This window comes from Electrona antarctica (genome assembly GCF_951216825.1).
Source record: "Electrona antarctica genome assembly, chromosome: 18".
In the NCBI taxonomy this organism is placed as follows: domain Eukaryota; kingdom Metazoa; phylum Chordata; class Actinopteri; order Myctophiformes; family Myctophidae; genus Electrona; species Electrona antarctica.
The window spans coordinates 46,282,463-46,299,966 of NC_136799.1; the positions used below are offsets into that span (position 1 = coordinate 46,282,463).

The 17,504-nt window shown below is 43.3% G+C and overlaps 1 protein-coding gene across 2 annotated transcripts in view; it reads left to right on the forward strand.

The window, feature by feature from the left end:
* nbas (NBAS subunit of NRZ tethering complex) overlaps positions 1-17,504 on the forward strand; it is a 118,829-nt gene that overhangs the window by 78,776 nt on the left and 22,549 nt on the right. For both annotated transcript variants that reach the window (XR_013792341.1, XM_079529003.1), the window contains exons 36-42: positions 2,070-2,147; positions 3,777-3,944; positions 8,756-8,872; positions 12,598-12,721; positions 12,885-12,961; positions 13,711-13,848; positions 16,183-16,406. Coding sequence is in view for 1 of the 2 variants with exons in the window: in XM_079529003.1 (XP_079385129.1) it covers positions 2,070-2,147; positions 3,777-3,944; positions 8,756-8,872; positions 12,598-12,721; positions 12,885-12,961; positions 13,711-13,848; positions 16,183-16,406 (926 nt within the window). In the remaining variant the exon portion in view is untranslated. The remainder of the gene's footprint in view (positions 1-2,069; positions 2,148-3,776; positions 3,945-8,755; positions 8,873-12,597; positions 12,722-12,884; positions 12,962-13,710; positions 13,849-16,182; positions 16,407-17,504) is intronic.

The window sequence follows — 17,504 nt, forward strand, 5'->3', positions numbered from 1 at the left end:
TAGGGCCGGGACTTTAACGTGTTAATTGAGATTAATTAACTACAGAAAAATTAACGTGTTAAAAAATTAACGCATTTAATCGCACCTTTTTTTCACCGCGGAACGTTTCTCACTGGGTGCGTTTCTAGTAGTACTGAATTGGCTGCGGCACGCCTAAGCAGCAGCAGCAGTAGCAGTTCACTCTACACTACAGGCTACAGCTCCGTCAGATAACAACACAGCCCAAACCCAAATGAATCGAATGAAGAAGCCGCTTATATCGCTTTTGCTCCATGGATGGGACATTTAGATGTAAAAGCTATCTGATGGACGTGTGGATAGCGGCATGGCTGTGTGCAATGTCAGAGGGAAAGGATCCATATATGACCAACGTTAGCTTCTATGCTAGCTGCTTCAGCTTAACATGTCTCACAGGACACCGGAGACGCGCGGTGATTTCACCACAGCACGAAGCTGTCAAGCTGTCCTCGATGCGAAACATACTGAAGTAGCAAGCGTGGGAATTCCGTGGTCAGACAATGGTCTGCCCCAACCTCATGTGAAATGTTTCCCCCCTAATAAAGTTGTTTTCTCATGCCCCGCCATGTAAAGCACATTTGAGTATTCATATACACACTGAAGACACTTTATATAGTCACTTGCTGCACTTGTTTATCTGTTGGGATAAAAAAGTTATCCCTGGAGTTGTGTGCACTGGAAATAATAAAAAGTCCCCCCATTCTGTGTTGCCTATAGAACTGGAGGTCTGAAAAAAACAGTAACATTATGAAGTACATTTTTGTGATGTATCACTGAGATGTACTTCATAATGTTACTGATTCTTTTCAGACCTCCAGTTCTAGGCAACACAGAATGGGGAGGACTTTCTTATTATATCCACACAACAACTCTAAGGTATATTAATGACAGTAACATTTTGAAAATGAGTGGAACCCCGTAGTCACTGGGATACCAAAAAACATTTGAAAAAAAAGGTTTCTCACTGTTCTCGGGTTGAATATTGATATGCGATTAAAATGCGATTAATCGAGATTAATTAATTACAAAGCCAAAATTGTTTTAATCGAGTCCCAGCTCTAATAAAAACACAAAAATAACTGGAAAATTATGCACGCACGCGCACTAGGGGGCCCTAGTGGGGGTTAATCCGTCCCTGTCCACCTCTCTCACCTCGCTGCTATAGTACCTTGTCCACCATTGGTTCTTATGGTGGTTTGAGGGTTAAAATGCGAGATACTGCTCAGGACATCTCAAGTATGAATATTATATCCATATCATGATATTAGACTGGATATTGTCTGTGATTTTTGATATTGTATACTGTTTGTGATATGGCATGAGTGTTCTATAAAAATATAATGATTAAAGGACCACTTCACCACTTTTCAACCCATCTTCATATAATAGGTCCTCACTAATAATCATGAAAAAATGACTCAGTCTGTGTCTCATAGGAGGGCTGTGGGCAGTTCAGAAACCCGTCCACCAGTGACATCATAACAAGATTTTTTTTTTTAATGTTTAGATTTTCATTATCGTGTGGACGATGGCTTCCATTTCGCATTGCAACTTTTCAGGACTAGAAAGCCTGCCGTTTCTATTAGCTTGTATTCCTGGAGGACGGTTTCTGAACTGCCCACAGCCCTCCTATGAGACACAGACCGAGTAGAAAAAAATTGCGCCATTTTTTTTTCATGATTATTTGTGAGGACCTATTATATGAAGATAGGTTGAAAAGTGGTGAAGTGGTCCTTTAAGACCTGGGACACATCTGTGTCACCTTATAGCTTTTATCCACTTTTAACCATTATTATAAACTTTAGCTGTAGAAAAAAAACAGATCTATAAGCTCACAGAGTGCTGCACTATGAGCTTGTAGATCAGCTTTTTTATGTTTTTATTGTGAAAACGCGTGCAAATCTTTGAATATTATATTCATATAATAATGTTGTAATTTCATGTCCTTGACATGAAACAGTGTGAGAGCCACTGCTACTCGGGGTTCTTGGTTGATGGTCTGATGGGTCTTTGAGGGTTAAATGTATACTCCTGGTGTTTCTCTGCTCCAGGTGTTGTACCAGGTGGTCAACTACCAGATGATTGACCCCACGGACCCCCACAGAGGACCGGAGGAAGACCACGGCCAGGTGTGTGTGTGTGCGTGCCCGTGCGTACGTGCGTGTGCAGTGTTGTTTTCCAGCGTGTTTTGTGGTATATCTGATGAGGTGTAAATGTTACGGTCAGGGTTGTTCCACTACCTCTCCTGCCTGCTTTGTTCCCTCCCTTTCCTGATGTTATTTTTCATATTGGTCATTGTTTGCAACCCACCGAGACCCCCCCCACCCCCAAGACCCACCGCAGCTTAGAACGGGAGCGGTTAGGGTGAATCAATGTATGACCTATTAACCCATTTTGACCTGAGATCAGATTCTAAAAATGTCTTCTACATCCTGACAGTTTTCTGAAAAAGCTATGTTTCTATGTCAGTCGTTCTTCGATTTTTTCAAAAATAGCAGACCTACAAGCTCGTAGCGCGCCACGAGCTTGTAGATCTGCTATTTTTCAATAGCTAAAGCATAACATAATGCTAACGCCAAAAGGGGTTCCCGCCCAGAATGGGTTTAACAGTTTCTAATGCCGTGACTAAACAGTCGTGTTCCAGACCTCCCTGCCCGGTTTTCACTAACCTTTGAAGAGCCACTTGCGCCGACTTGATAGTCGCTCGTCATGAAAATCCACTTTAACCCATACTTCCTGAAAACGTGCTGCGTGATGACGTGTCGAGGCCCACATCGATAAAAGCCAATAAAAATGAAGCTCACCAGTTTAATTCCCCATATCTCCGCATCCGTCCAGCACAGGCTGCACAGCTGCTACTGATTACAGAAATCTTCCGTTTTTATTCCCATTCTAGATAACATCCAGAGAGTGTATTACTCGGTTTCAACTTAATCACGCTACAAAATGTATCTGAAAACATTATAGGGTAGAAATAAGCCACATTAAGAGTAAATTGGTAAAGCTGGCCGACTATCTGATTTGTAAACAAACATCCACACGCTGTCCTGCATAGCATAGCTACCCGTCCCCAGCTACCGTCCCATCCCCTGAAGGGATGCGACGCTCTGATTGGTTCAGAAACTTCATAGCGGTGTTTCAACTTGAGACCGTCTGAAACTTAATAAAACAAAAACAAAATAAAATGTCCACCATTTCCGTTTCACTACGCCTTTAAAGCGTATTAACAAATTAACTGCTCATGACGGAACGTTCCGCCGAATTAGAAACCAAACCATCAACTGCATATGACAGAACGTTACTCCAATTAAGCATTATTATTGATATCAAACTGGATCGCTGATTTCTTTTTTTTTGGCTTGGCCTTTCCTTCTTTAGTGATCCTAGATGGTTTTGCGCATCCACGCTGTCGTCCACCTCCCTTTTATACAGGCTGACTAAAAAGCTGAATAACTCAAAATCTACGGAGCTCTACATGGTTTGGATAAAACATGCGATGTTCGGAGGTCTTTGCTGATTATCCGGTGATCCCGATTGGAACATTGGCGCTTTCTAGAGCAAGGATATAATGGCTTCATTTTAGCTCGCTATAGAATTGACCCTATTTATTTAGCATCTAAGATGGCCGCCCAAACAGGATGTGAATTCAGCGTGTCACATTACAACCGGCTCGGCAGTCTGCGGTTGGCTCTGCGTCCACCAGGTGGCGGTCAACTTGTTAAAAACACGTATTGATTTCACTCTCCCCCCCCCCCCAGACCAGTGCTCCCCGTCGGGCCACCTCAGCGGGGGTCCTGCTCCACAAGACCACCACCAAGACCATGGAGGTGCTGTCCACCACGGGACTGACCACCAAGGCCGTGCTGAGCGCCGTCACGGACCACCGCTGGTGGAAAGACTCTCTCAGCTACCTCCGCCCGCTGACCGTAAGAACACGCCACACAAACAGGGACCCTGTATGCCCTACACACTAGGGCACTAGTTTACTAGTCGACTAGTAAATCCACTAGTCAACCTTGCTGGTACTAGTTGACTAGTTGATAAGAAAAAATAAATTTTGTAGGCCTCAAGATCAGGTAGATTATAGTTAGTCACCAATGTACACAGTTTTTAAATGTACAAATATTTATTTTTTACATAATAGGTGGTTAAACAACTAGTCGACTAGTAAACTAGGCAACTAGTCAACTAGTAAAAATGACTAGAAGTGAATGCCCTACACACACACCACCACTAACCGTAAGAAACGTGTCACACAGACATGGATCTTGCATGCCCTACACACACACCACCACTAACCATAAGAACGCGTCACACAGACAGGGAACCTGCATTCCCTACACACACACCACCACTAACCGTAAGAAACGCGTCACACAGACATGGATCTTGCATGCCCTACACACACACACCACCACCACCGTCTAATCACCTGGAACGTCTGAGAGGTCTTTCTGACCCATTTTGAGATTTTGAAGTTGATTGTCTTTGCCCGTGAAGCTCACAGAAGGTTCCTCTTCCATGACTTTTCCTAAATATCACTGGTTATTTTCATTTTTCATTTTTTTTTCTTTTTTCACGATTTTTGCAACCCAGTTTTTTCACCCAGTGCCAATTATCTAATGTAATCCTGGGCACTACACTTCCTCTGCCAACCTGGGGGGGCAGCGGACTAACCTCATGCCTAAATATATTTATTTATTCAGGGAGAGGTTAGTTTTACATCGTTATTGTTATTGGTGACATTCCCTGTTTTTTGTTTTTTTTTGTGCAACCCTTCCCCTTAGGTTGGGCAGAATGACCAATAGTGGTCACGCTTGCCCAGCCTACCCTCCCGTTCACCCTCCCACCCACCCATGGGTCCTAGGGGGGGCAAAACATAATAATTAAAATGAGTTTAAATCCAACAAAATAATGAAAAATAATTAGTAGAGTAAGTAAGATAAACAAAAAAGAGAAAAATAAATTAATAAAAAGAAACAAAAAGAAACATGACATAAACAGAGAATAAAACACAAAATAGATATTTGTATTATATGTGATGTATGCCATGCTTTTGTTATTGCTTAATGTAAGTCGCTCTGGATTAAGAGCGTCTGCCAAATGCCTAAATTGTAAATTGTAAATTGTATAATATAGCCTACTGCATATACCTCCTTGGGACATTGAAATTGATGCTGAGTAGTTAAGTTAAATTACAACTGATCGTGTGTGTTTCCAAGTTGTTGAAGTGCGATATGAAGGGTTGCCATCTAGCATGGAATTTCTCGTTTGAGCCTCTAATTGTGAATTTAACTTTTTCAAGCTTTAAGAAAAACATCATGTCTATGAAGGATTAGTGTGTCACTGGGGTCCCCGAAGATGGCTATGCGAGGCCATGGTTGGAGATCCAGTGCCAGGACATCTGACAGAGTTTTAAAAAAGAGACCCAAAATGTATATAGTTTAGGGCAAAAAAAGAACATGTGACTAAGATCTGCAGGGGCGTGGTTACATCGGTCACATCAATTGTTCACATTAGGACATATGTCTGCTAGTCAGGCTTTGGAATAATGGATCCTGTGGAGGACTTTAAACTGTATAAGACTCAATCATGCACACAAAGTGGAAGAATTAACCCTTTCTATTGCTTCACCCCACCAATTATCATCATGCCTCCTTCTATGCATGAGGAGTCCAAGCTGCTTCTTTTCACCTGACAGGGGGGAATTTCCCTGGCCGGACGTAGTGCGTGGAAGGAACACGTTATTCCGACCAGTTCCTTTCCCCTCCACCAGGCGCCCCGGCTGGCCAGGGGGAGGTAGTTTTAGAGACCAGGATTACTTTTTGGATCATATATCGTATAAATTAAAACGATCGCAATGTAAGCTAGCTATGTAAAGTAAACTTTTTTTAGTAGATTGTTTCCGGGTCGTAAAAGTAAAAGCGGCCATGTCTTTCCGGCACCCCAGAGCTCCTATTTTGAAGGACTTCCGGCACTGATTGTGTTAAAGGAGAATTCCATGCTAGAAGGCTTTCTTACCTTTCTTTGTAGTTGTTACGTCCCCACCAAAGATGTCCAGGGTTTTTTTTGTGCAAAAATTCCTTATTGGCTATTTCTCCTACCATAAACCCTCAATGAATTGCATTGAATTGAATGGGAATTGAATGGGGCTATGGGGTGTTGTGCTAATTCGCTTATTTCCATCGAAATAAGTAGTAAAGTGTGCTGCTTGGGATATTATTTACATTATGAAGAGAGGATATATACAAAAAAATTATAATTGAGTGATGAAAATAAGCGAATTAGCACAACACCCCATAGCCCCATTCAATTCCCATTCAGGGGGGGGGGAGACATGCAGTAAAGGCCGTCGGGATCGGGAGTCGAACCCGCGGCACACTGCCAGACTGGATTACCAGCCAAGGTGCATGGACCATTGAGCCATGGGCCCAGGCCAGCATCGGGCAGATTAACACACACAAGCGTTATTAGTTGAGTTTTCTTAATGAAGTGTTTCTCCCTTCGGCTCATGTAGCCCTCATTGTATAACTACAAATATTGTTCCTGAAGAAACAATGTGGGGGTCACTGCAATCCAAAAGATTGTAGGCCTACTATAAATCAGTCAAGGTCCCCCAAAACATTATACTACAGTATGTTCTGCTCCATTCTCAATATCTTTTGGTTTCCAAAAACAGTAATGTATTGTAAGTAAACAAAAACAGTACAACGCTGTTTAATGTGTGCTTATTTTAATGTAATTTGATTTGCTTTGATGTGAAAATAGTTATCAGATATCTGATATCTTCAGACGAAGACGTTGCACATTGCAAGAGACATTTGGACTAATGATTTGTAAGACCTGTTTGTATTGTAGGTATACTGTGCCAAAATGCAGTTTTCTATGCATTGAAGGGGTATTGAGGGGTTTGACCCAAAAAAACAACAAATAATAATAATACCCATCCATTACTACATGTGAAGGGCACAATACTGGGTTTAAAAACACAGCTGAAACATGAAGTGGAGTCAAATCCCGCAATTTCCTTCTTCCCATTGCGCTGCAACGTAACTAGGATGAGCCTTTGGGCGGCGGAATTCTAGTTTTATACAAATGTGAACAGGCATAATGAGTACTTTCTACTTGTGGTACTTGAAGTACATTTTGATATCAACATCTTTGTACTTTAACTCAAGTTATTTCTGATTTTCTTTCTGGCCATGACAGCGCAATAGCGCATACATACATACATCCACCCAAGCTAAAGTATAACATAATGCATAAAACACCAAAAAGGGGTTCCTGTCCTTTTCACCCAGTGAAAACAAAAGGATGTTCCTCACGTCTCCTCACGGTACCAGTGGTGGAAAAAGTACTCAATTGTTTTACTTAAGACGTAAAAGTACCAATACTGCAATTTAGAACTACTTCATTACATGTAAAAGTACGGAAATGTACTTGAGTAAAAGTACAAAAGTATCGGCATCAAAATGTACTTAAAGTACTAAATGTAAAATTGCAGAATGTCCCTCTCAAAATGTGTACAAAATCTATTGAAAATTGCCGCTCTACAAGCTCACAATGAGTCGCGTTGCGACGCATTGTGAGCTTGTAACGGTCAGATATTTCTATCACTGCTACTAATTATTTAAATCACGGGTTGTGAATGATCTCCTCTTAGGACACAATTTGATAAAGTGTAATGTAAAGAAATAGCCTAAATAAGCAAGCAGTAAACACAGTCAGAAACAAAGCTCACGTTAACCTTTGATCTAGTCAACGCAAGGAATCAACAGTACAGTTATACAGACAGGTTAAACGGCAAGTTGAATGAATGAATGAATGAATCGCAACGAGTGTCCGTGTCTCACACGCACGCACGCCCGCGCTTATTGTTAAGTGTTGTTCCGTGGTTGTTTCCAAACAAAGTCTGTTGCCCCCCGAGTTCCCTCCCGAACGTAAAACTCCCTCCAAAGCAAAAATGATCCAAACGAAACTTAATACATCCCCGTAGCGAAAGTAACCCCAATGAATGTAGGCCTACTCCAAAAAAGGAAGAAGAGCAAAAAATAGGATCCTCGCGGGACGACTAAATAAATAAATAAAAGACGAACGATCTCACCAGTTCAGAAGAATGTCTCGAGCCTCTTCATATAATGAGCACAATCGTTCTTGTAGCTACAGCTTAGTTGAAGAGATATTTAAGAACAAACGTGTCCAGGTCCCTCGTAGACTCCCTGTTTGTTTGTTTGTCTGTCTCTCTCTCAGGTCTACCTGACAGGCCGGTAACCTCCGGCTACTTTATGGGCGTCCGTCCAACTCCAGACCCTCAAATTATATCAAATCATAAACAGTCTTTAAACCCCCCAAATAATAACACAATCACAACGTAGACAGCACAGAATATATATAGGACCTTACCCTTGACAGTTAATTAGAAATATTAAATAATACAACATGCACTTTTAAATGTTGATATTAAAATAAATCATGTATAACTTGTGTGGCAGTTGCTACAAGCTTGTAGATCGACAATTTTCAAATGGTGGTTAATGTATGTTTTCTAATCAAAATGTAACTAGTAACTAAAGTTTTCAAATAATTGTAGTGGAGTAAAAGTACAAATTTTGGCTCTGAGATGTAGTGGAGTAGAAGTAAAAGTACTGGAAATTGGAAAGACTCAAGTAAAGTACAAACGCCTCAAAATTGTACTTAAGTACAGTACTCAAGTAAAAGTTACTTTCCACCTCCGCAGGGTACCAGCGGCGACTCCGATGGGAACCTGGAAGGGGCGGTGCCCAACGCCAGCCTGGAGAGGCAGGGCTGCGGCCCCTTCTACCAGGACCTGGTGGATGATCCCTACGTCGACCAGGTGAGGAGCGATGGAGCTTGTTACTTTACTTTTTAACCCATTTAGAGCCTATGGAGTGGACGATTCTACAAATGTCTTCTAAATCCTAACAGTTTTTTTTTTAAAACCCCATGTTCCTATGTCAGTGGTTCTCAAACATTTTCATGTCAAGGACCCCTCAAAAATATATGTAATTGGCCGCCGACCCCCATCTGAAAATATGTTGTTCCAGGGACCCCCTCAGAAGCAAAGATTTGAGTTAAAAACATTCGCTCTGAAAGAATATATATTTGAAGATTTGCGCCACATTTTCACGATAAAAAGAAAATCAGGTTTATTGAGCCGGGATCTTATCGACCATTTTCATTTCAGAGTCAGGACGTGTATGTATTTATATATATGTATATGTATGTATATATTTCAAAGTCAGGACGTGTATATATTGATGTGTATATTGTATATATTTCAGAGTCAGGACGTGTATGCATATATGTATGTATATATTTCAGAATCAGGACGTGTATGTATTTATCTATATGTATGTATTTCAGAGTCAATATGTGTATGTATTTAACTATATATATCAGGGGTGCCCAACCTTTTTTAACCCAAGTTCTACTTTCAAATTTGCCACCTAGCCGAGGGCTACCAGCCCAAAATGTACCGTAATAACCCATTCAATATGCACATGACCAACAGAAAATATTAATAGTCATTGTAAGGTCGGAATTACAAGAATGTAAACATTGCAACTTCTCATTTGGGACTCCACATTTATTGAACTCTGCCATACATACTGACAACACATTCATCCGACAGACAACTTGTGTCTGTCAATGACAAGTGTTTTTTTTTGTGCTCTCAGCACTTTGTATTGACCTGTACTTTTCTTGAATTGTACCCATTCTGCAAATTGTAATATTACATTTTTCCATCAATCAACATTCAACAGTCACTGATGTTCAAAGTCTCTTTTTTTTTTTTTTTTTTTTAGTTATTTTAATAATGTCAGTCTACCTTAGTGGGAACGCTGGCACTGGGAAGAGGAGGCTAGTTTCTCAAAGTCTGGGTTGTAGGCGCTGGTTGCAAGCCTCAGGCAGGCCACAAGGTGGTCATCTGTCATTCACAGGTAGGTTGATCCAAAATAAATCTGTTATGTTCATGGCACATCTCCTGAGGTTAGGATACTTTATGTTCAAGGCACATCTCCTGAGGTTAGGATACTTTATGTTCAAGGCACATCTCCTGAGGTTAGGATACTTTTCAGGCAGCAGTAGCTCCCAGAACTCTCCCTGCAATCCTGCATCCCTTGTGTAAAAAATAAATAAATAAAGCGCCTCTCAAACTCTGTCACAATCTTTTGAAGTTGCTCCACATAACATGTATAATCGAGCAGTGCAGTGTCCTCATCCTCCTCCTCTGTCCTCCTCCTCCTCCTCTCTCCTCCTCCTCCTCTTCTCTCCTCCTCTGTCCTCCTCCTCCTCTTCTTCCCTCCTCCCTCCTCCTCCTCTGTCCTCCTCTGTCCTCCTCCTCTCTCCTCCTCATCCTCCTCCTCTCTCCTCCTCCTCCTCTTCTCTCCTCCTCTGTCCTCCTCCTCCTCTTCTTCCCTCCTCCCTCCTCCTCCTCCTCCTCCTCTGTCCTCCTCTGTCCTCCTCCTCTCTCCTCCTCATCCTCCTCCTCTCTCCTCCTCCTCCTCTTCTCTCCTCCTCTGTCCTCCTCCTCCTCTTCTTCCCTCCTCCCTCCTCCTCCTCCTCTGTCCTCCTCTGTCCTCCTCCTCTGTCCTCTCTCCTCCTCATCCTCCTCTCTCCTCCTCCTCTTCTCTCCTCCTCTTCTCTCCTCCTCCTCTGTCCTCCTCCTCTTCTCTCCTCCTCCTCTGTCCTCCTCCTCTTCTTCCCTCCTCTCTCCTCCTCCTCTTCTTCCCTCCTCTCTCCTCCTCCTCTGTCCTCCTCCTCTTCTTCCCTCCTCTCTCCTCCTCTCTCCTGCTGCTCCTCCTCTTCTTCCTCCTCTCCCCGTTGAACTGCTGCTTGCATGTGTGGAAGGTCACTGCCTTGCAGTCTTCTTGTCCACAGCTTGAGCTTGTTTTTAAACACGTTCACTGAGCTGATCATGTTAATTATGCATTTATCCTTGCCTTGCAGCTCTAAGTTCAGCTCATTCAGCAGGCCAGTGAGATCGGTTAGGAATGCCAAATCCAAAAGCCATTGGTTGTTCTCTAGCTGTGTATATTCGACATGTTTACCAAGCTTGAGAAACTCTTTTATTTCAGGCAGCAATACACTAAATCTCTCCAGAAATGTACCTCTGCTCAGCCACCTTACATCTGTGTGCAGCAGCAGTTCTGTGTGCTCTGCTCCGGTCTCCTCCAGGTGTGCACGAAACAACCTCCTCTGTAGGCTCCTTGCCCTAACGGAGCACACGGTCTTCATAGCGATATCCATCACTTCCTTCATATTTAGAACTTTCCCACACAGCGCTTGTTGGTGAATGATGCAATGGTAATTAAGGAAGTCCGGAAAATCGTCGCTTTTTTTGCACAGTCCAATGAAACCATTTCTCCCGCCAACCATAGCTGGTGCCCCATCGGTTGTATTGGAGATGAGTTTATGCAGGGGCAGTTTGCTCTGATGAACGAATTCCATGAACGCCTGAAAGATATCTTCACCTCTAGTGTGGCCCTTAAGTGGCAATATGGTGAGAAGCTCTTCTTTTGCGCTCATGTTTTCAAAGGCCATTCTAATGAAAATACATAGCTGTGCCACATCTACCATGTCAGTGGATTCATCGAACTGCAGGGAATAACACTCACAATTGTCAATGTCCTTTTTGAGTTTCTCCTGGACATCTCCTGACATTTCCTCACAGCGCCGGGTCACAGTATTACGTGACAGCTGAAGGTCTTTTACGGCATTCATAATATGGTTGCCTGTTGCCCCGCTAAACGGTCCTTCAATTCCTGTACCTTTGTCGTTCGTAGGACAGATTTTTTTGGGGAAGGCTGGGTCAATCTTCTTTTGGTGCATTGAAGAATAATTCCGCTCCAAGTTGCACCTTTTGGGGAGGGCCACCGTCGCATTGCAGAGCAGACAGATCGATTTATCTTTGAAATAAAGAAAGAAACTCCTCCCACTCCTTGTGAAAATGATATGTTTTGGGTCGTTTCGGTTGTTGTGCCATTATTGTCGCTTGTCTCAAATCACTTTTTTTCTACACCAGTTTTAATGCATCAAAACATCTGCCAGCATGATGGGCGTAACTCCACCTGTTGACTTGATTGACGGTTCATTGACCATTGACAGCTTCCAATTAATGTATTCACGTTCAGCAAGCTGAAAACACCACCTCCGCTGTTTTCGACCAATCGTTTAATTTTATGTTTAATTTATTCACGTGCAGAACAGATGTACAAGCGAACAACCTGACCGATGCAATGCATAATGCACTTGTAGAGAGGTTGTAGATCTGCTATTTTCGGTAGCAGTGTATTAGGGAGGGCTCAAGCTATCCAGCTCGCTTTTTTTTTCTTTTTCCCGAAATCATCTCGCGGTCGACTGGCAATCCTCATGCGAGCTACCGGTCGTCCGCGGTCGACTGGTTGGGCACCCCTGATATATATGTATATATTTCAGAGTCAGGACGTGTATGTATATATTTCAGAGTCAGGACGTGTATGTATTTATCTATATGTATGTATATATTTCAGAGTCAATATGTGTATGTATTTATCTATATGTATGTATATATTTCAGAGTCAGGACGTGTACGGGTCCTTCAGCACGGTGCCTCAGGAGAACTTCGCCGAGGTTCTGCTGAGAACCGGCAAGCTGGCCGAGACCAAGACCGAAGGACAGGCACCGTTTCCTGCTACCGAGGGTACTCGCACGCACGCACGCGCACACACACACACACACACACACACACACACACACACACACACACACACACACACACACACACACACACTGTTATATGTATTCAACGCTCTTTAAATAGCTGCGTATTTACCTCTCTCTCTCTCTCTGTGTCTCTCTCTCAGTTTTGTTACAGTTGGCCAATGATGCGTTTCCCAGGGACATGACGCTGGCACTGGCCTACTTACTGGCACTGCCACAGGTTGGACACACACACACACACACACACACACACACACACACACACACACACACACACATATTCCGTCTACCTCAAGAAAAAATGGGCATAATGAAGACTGGGACTGAAGTATGGATATAGTTTCTCAGTGAAGGTGCAGCCAGTGAAAGAGTAGAGGTGAACTCTGGCCTCCACATCATGAAAGGAGACCAGACCCTCCACATCATAGAAGGAGACCAGACCCTCCTCATCATAAAAGGAGATTAGACCCTCCACATCATAGAAGGAGACCAGACCCTCCTCATCATAAAAGGAGATTAGACCCTCCACATCATAGAAGGAGACCAGACCCTCCTCATCATAAAAGGAGATTAGACCCTCCACATCATAGAAGGAGACCAGACCCTCCTCATCATAAAAGGAGACCAGACCCTCCTCATCATAAAAGGAGACCAGACCCTCCTCATAAGCCACAAACACTCCCACTTTCTGGACCTTCTTTCTTACAGGGATGAGGACATCAGGGTCATCAAGAGCATTATTCTCATTTCCATTCCACAACTCTATAGTCCAGTAACCATTGAAGTGTAGTTAACACTTGTATCGCCCTAGACGGAGGTCTCCGCCCCATCAAATAATTACGCCCGGCGCCCAGGACGGAGTTTAATTAAAAGACGGAACATTACTTGTTTGATAACAGAGTGGGGTACGAACATGTTCCCCTCATACTCTCACTCTCTCACTCTCTCTCTCTCTCTCTCTCTCTGCAGGTGGTGGATGCTAACAGGTGTTTTGAGAAGCAGAGTCACTCTGCCGTCTCCCTGCAGTTGGCTGCATACTATTATTGTCTGCACATCTACACACACCTGCTGCCCTGCTTCAATGACGACACTCACACCCTCTACCAGGTCAGCTGTGTGTGTGTGTGTGTGTGTGTGTGTGTGTGTGTGTGTGTGTGTGTGTGTGTGTGTGTGTGTGTGTGTGTGTGTGTGTGTGTGTGTGTGTGTGTGTGTGTGTGTGTGTGTGTGTGTGTGTGTGTGTGTGTGTGTGTGTGTGTGTGTGTGTGTGTGTGTGTGTGTGTGTGTGTGTGTGTGTGTGTGTGTGTGTTAGAGGGCAGCACGGGTCCATAAAATTGGACCCGGTCCGAAACGGGACCGCTACGGATCCGAATAACATTCTAATTGGCCACACCCGCCCGGAAACCGGCCCCAAAAGTTTTGGATCCGGTCCGAAACTGAGCCGAGAAGGATTTGACTGTTTGGAACCGGTCCGACCAAAACGGGCTGATCCGATCCGATATAGATCCGGACCCATAGTGTGTTCTCTGCAATATTATATGCTTCAACATGACAGGGGGGGCGGCGGTGGCTCAGGGGTAGAGTGGCTGGATGGCAACCGCAAGGCTGCCAGTTCGAACCCGGGCTGCCCCAGAGTTAGTGTTGAAGTGTCCTTGAGCAAGACTCTGAACCCCTAATTGCTCCTGATGTGCTGATTGGTGCCCTGCATGGTTTCCGCTGCCATAGGTGTGTGAATGGGTGAATGTAATGGACAATCTCTGTAAAGCGCCTTGGATAAAGGCGCTATATAAATGCACCATTTACCACTTTATTTGACATGAGACTGCTCTCTATGAGCGACGTGCACACCGCCTCTCGAGAGGGTTGCAAACTTGCATAGGCTAATATTAGTGCATTTTAGAGCAGGGGTTCTCAACGTTTTTGGCCGGGGACCCCCGGAAATGCTTTGGCAATGTCTCGGGACCCCCGCCCCGCCCCCTCCCGACCCCCAATATAAATTGACTGCTACAATAACCTTAAACCATTTTGGGCGGGAACCCCTTTTGGTGTTTTAAGCATTGTTATAATTTAGCTATTGAAAAATAGCAGATCTACAAGCTCGTAGCGCGCCACCGAGTGGCGCGCTACGAGCTTGTAGATCTGCTATTTTTGAAAAATCGTGGGGAAAAAAAAAATCTTTTTTTTTTTCTTTTTTTTAAATAATTTGGGGACCCCCTAAAATAATTTGGCGACCCCCCGAGGGGTCGCGACCCACGGGTTGAGAACCCCTGTTTTAGAGCACCGACATTCGTACCAGAGCTGTTCACAATCACAACAAAACTGTCCCACATTTTTCCTCCGAGGTGCAAAGCCTGGTGACGCCAGGTTAGTCCCACATTGCTCGTTGCTTTGCGTTTCACCTCGTCACCTTGTCACGGTTTGATGTGGGGAAGGCATATTTCACCATTTCAACAGCCGATGTCAAAACTAGCTTGCTCTGATCAAAAACGCAGCCTGGAAGAAGAATCCGAGTTAAATGGAAGGGCTGTTTTTTTTCCTGTTTACGTCATCGCACGGCAACCAGAGTGATACAGACGCGGCGTGCAGAACAGCATTATGAAACGCAATCAATAAATATAAAAATCACACCCGTGTGAACTGAGTGGTGTAAGGTCTTATATAGACTGATCAACTGTGGTCTGACGTAATGTCTGACGTAATGAAACCACACCCGTGTGAACTGGGTGACCATAGCAACCATGCTCATGTTTTGGTACGAACAGACAGACAAACTAACAAAGCCAGTTGTAGGAGTGGTTTACACCACTCAAAAACACACCCGTTGTGAAGTGAGGGGCAGTGAGGGGCACTTTATATTTAATTTCTCCCCCAGCAGCAAAACAACAGACAGACTTTTTCGGGCCCCGGAGGTCTTCCTCAGCGTAAATCTGAACAATAATGGGGCCCTGGGTGTCCCGAGTGCACCATCTCTCCATATTATTCTGGGATTATGCTGGGGCAGAAACGAAAAATAAATAAGAATCCTTTTGGATATAACGTCGTGAGTGCTGGTATTATTTTCTATGAACTGTAATGTCTATCTGAACCGTGCACTTTATTATTTTGGACTGCTCAATTGAGTGCTTGCTTCTCTTCCTTTCTTGAATCGAGGGGGGCACTCTTATCATACATCATCTCATTCTGGCCAATCACAATTGCAATTTGCGTCAATTCACTTTTCCGTCCTCACTTTTCATCCTCAATACGTACTTTGCTCAGCCAATCAAAACATCGCTATGGGCTGCTCAGCCAATCAAATCATCACTATGGGGTACACACAAACAGACAAAGCTGGGCACAAGGAGGGGCTGGCGCCCCTAAAAAATAAAAATAAAACGACATCCAAAGATGATCTCGGCGGCAAATGAATTAGCGGTTGTTTTCTCCCGCTGTCTCCCCTTACAGGCCGACCCCAAGGCTCTGATCCGATTGGTCACGCAGCACGTGTCGACGCACTGCGACTGGCCGGAGGAGCTGGAGAAGCTGATTGGCCAGCTGCGTGCGTACAACGAGCGCCTGACGGATCTGACGCAGGCCCAGGTGCTGCGAGGGCTGGGCCGCGGCGTGCACGTGGCGCGATTCAGCTCCGACAGCGACTACAAGAAAGAAACCATCCTGGGCCTGGCAGAGTGAGTTATTAATGTTATTAAAGTTATTATAGTCAACTACACCTAATACATGGGCCTGGCAGAGTGAGTTATTAATGTTATTAAAGTTATTATAGTCAACTACACCTAATACATGGGCCTGGCAGAGTGAGTTATTAATGTTATTAAAGTTATTATAGTCAACTACACCTAATACATGGGCCTGGCAGAGTTAGTTATTAAAGTTATTAAAGTTATTATAGTCAACTACACCTAATACATGGGCCTGGCAGAGTGAGTTATTCAAGTTATTATAGTCAACTACAACTAATACATGGGCCTGGCAGAGTGAGTTATTAATGTTATTAAAGTTATTATAGTCAACTACACCTAATACATGGGCCTGGCAGAGTTAGTTATTAAAGTTATTAAAGTTATTATAGTCAACTACACCTAATACATGGGCCTGGCAGAGTGAGTTATTCAAGTTATTATAGTCAACTACAACTAATACATGGGCCTGGCAGAGTGAGTTATTAATGTTATTAAAGTTATTATAGTCAACTACACGTAATACATGGGCCTGGCAGAGTTAGTTATTAAAGTTATTAAAGTTATTATAGTCAACTACACCTAATACATGGGCCTGGCAGAGTGAGTTATTCAAGTTATTATAGTCAACTACAACTAATACATGGGCCTGGCAGAGTGAGTTATTAAAGTTATTATAGTCAACTACACCTAATACATGGGCCTGGCAGAGTGAGTTATTAATGTTATTAAATTTATTATAGTCAACTACACCTAATACATGGGCCTGGCAGAGTGAGTTATTAATGTTATTAAAGTTATTATAGTCAACTACACCTAATACATGGGCCTGGCAGAGTGAGTTATTAATGTTATTAAATGTATTATAGTCAACTACACCTAATACATGGGCCTGGCAGAGTGAGTTATTAATGTTATTAAAGTTATTATAGTCAACTACACCTAATACATGGGCCTGGCAGAGTGAGTTATTAATGTTATTAAAGTTATTATAGTCAACTACACCTAATACATGGGCCTGGCAGAGTGAGTTATTAATGTTATTAAAGTTATTATAGTCAACTACACCTAATACATGGGCCTGGCAGA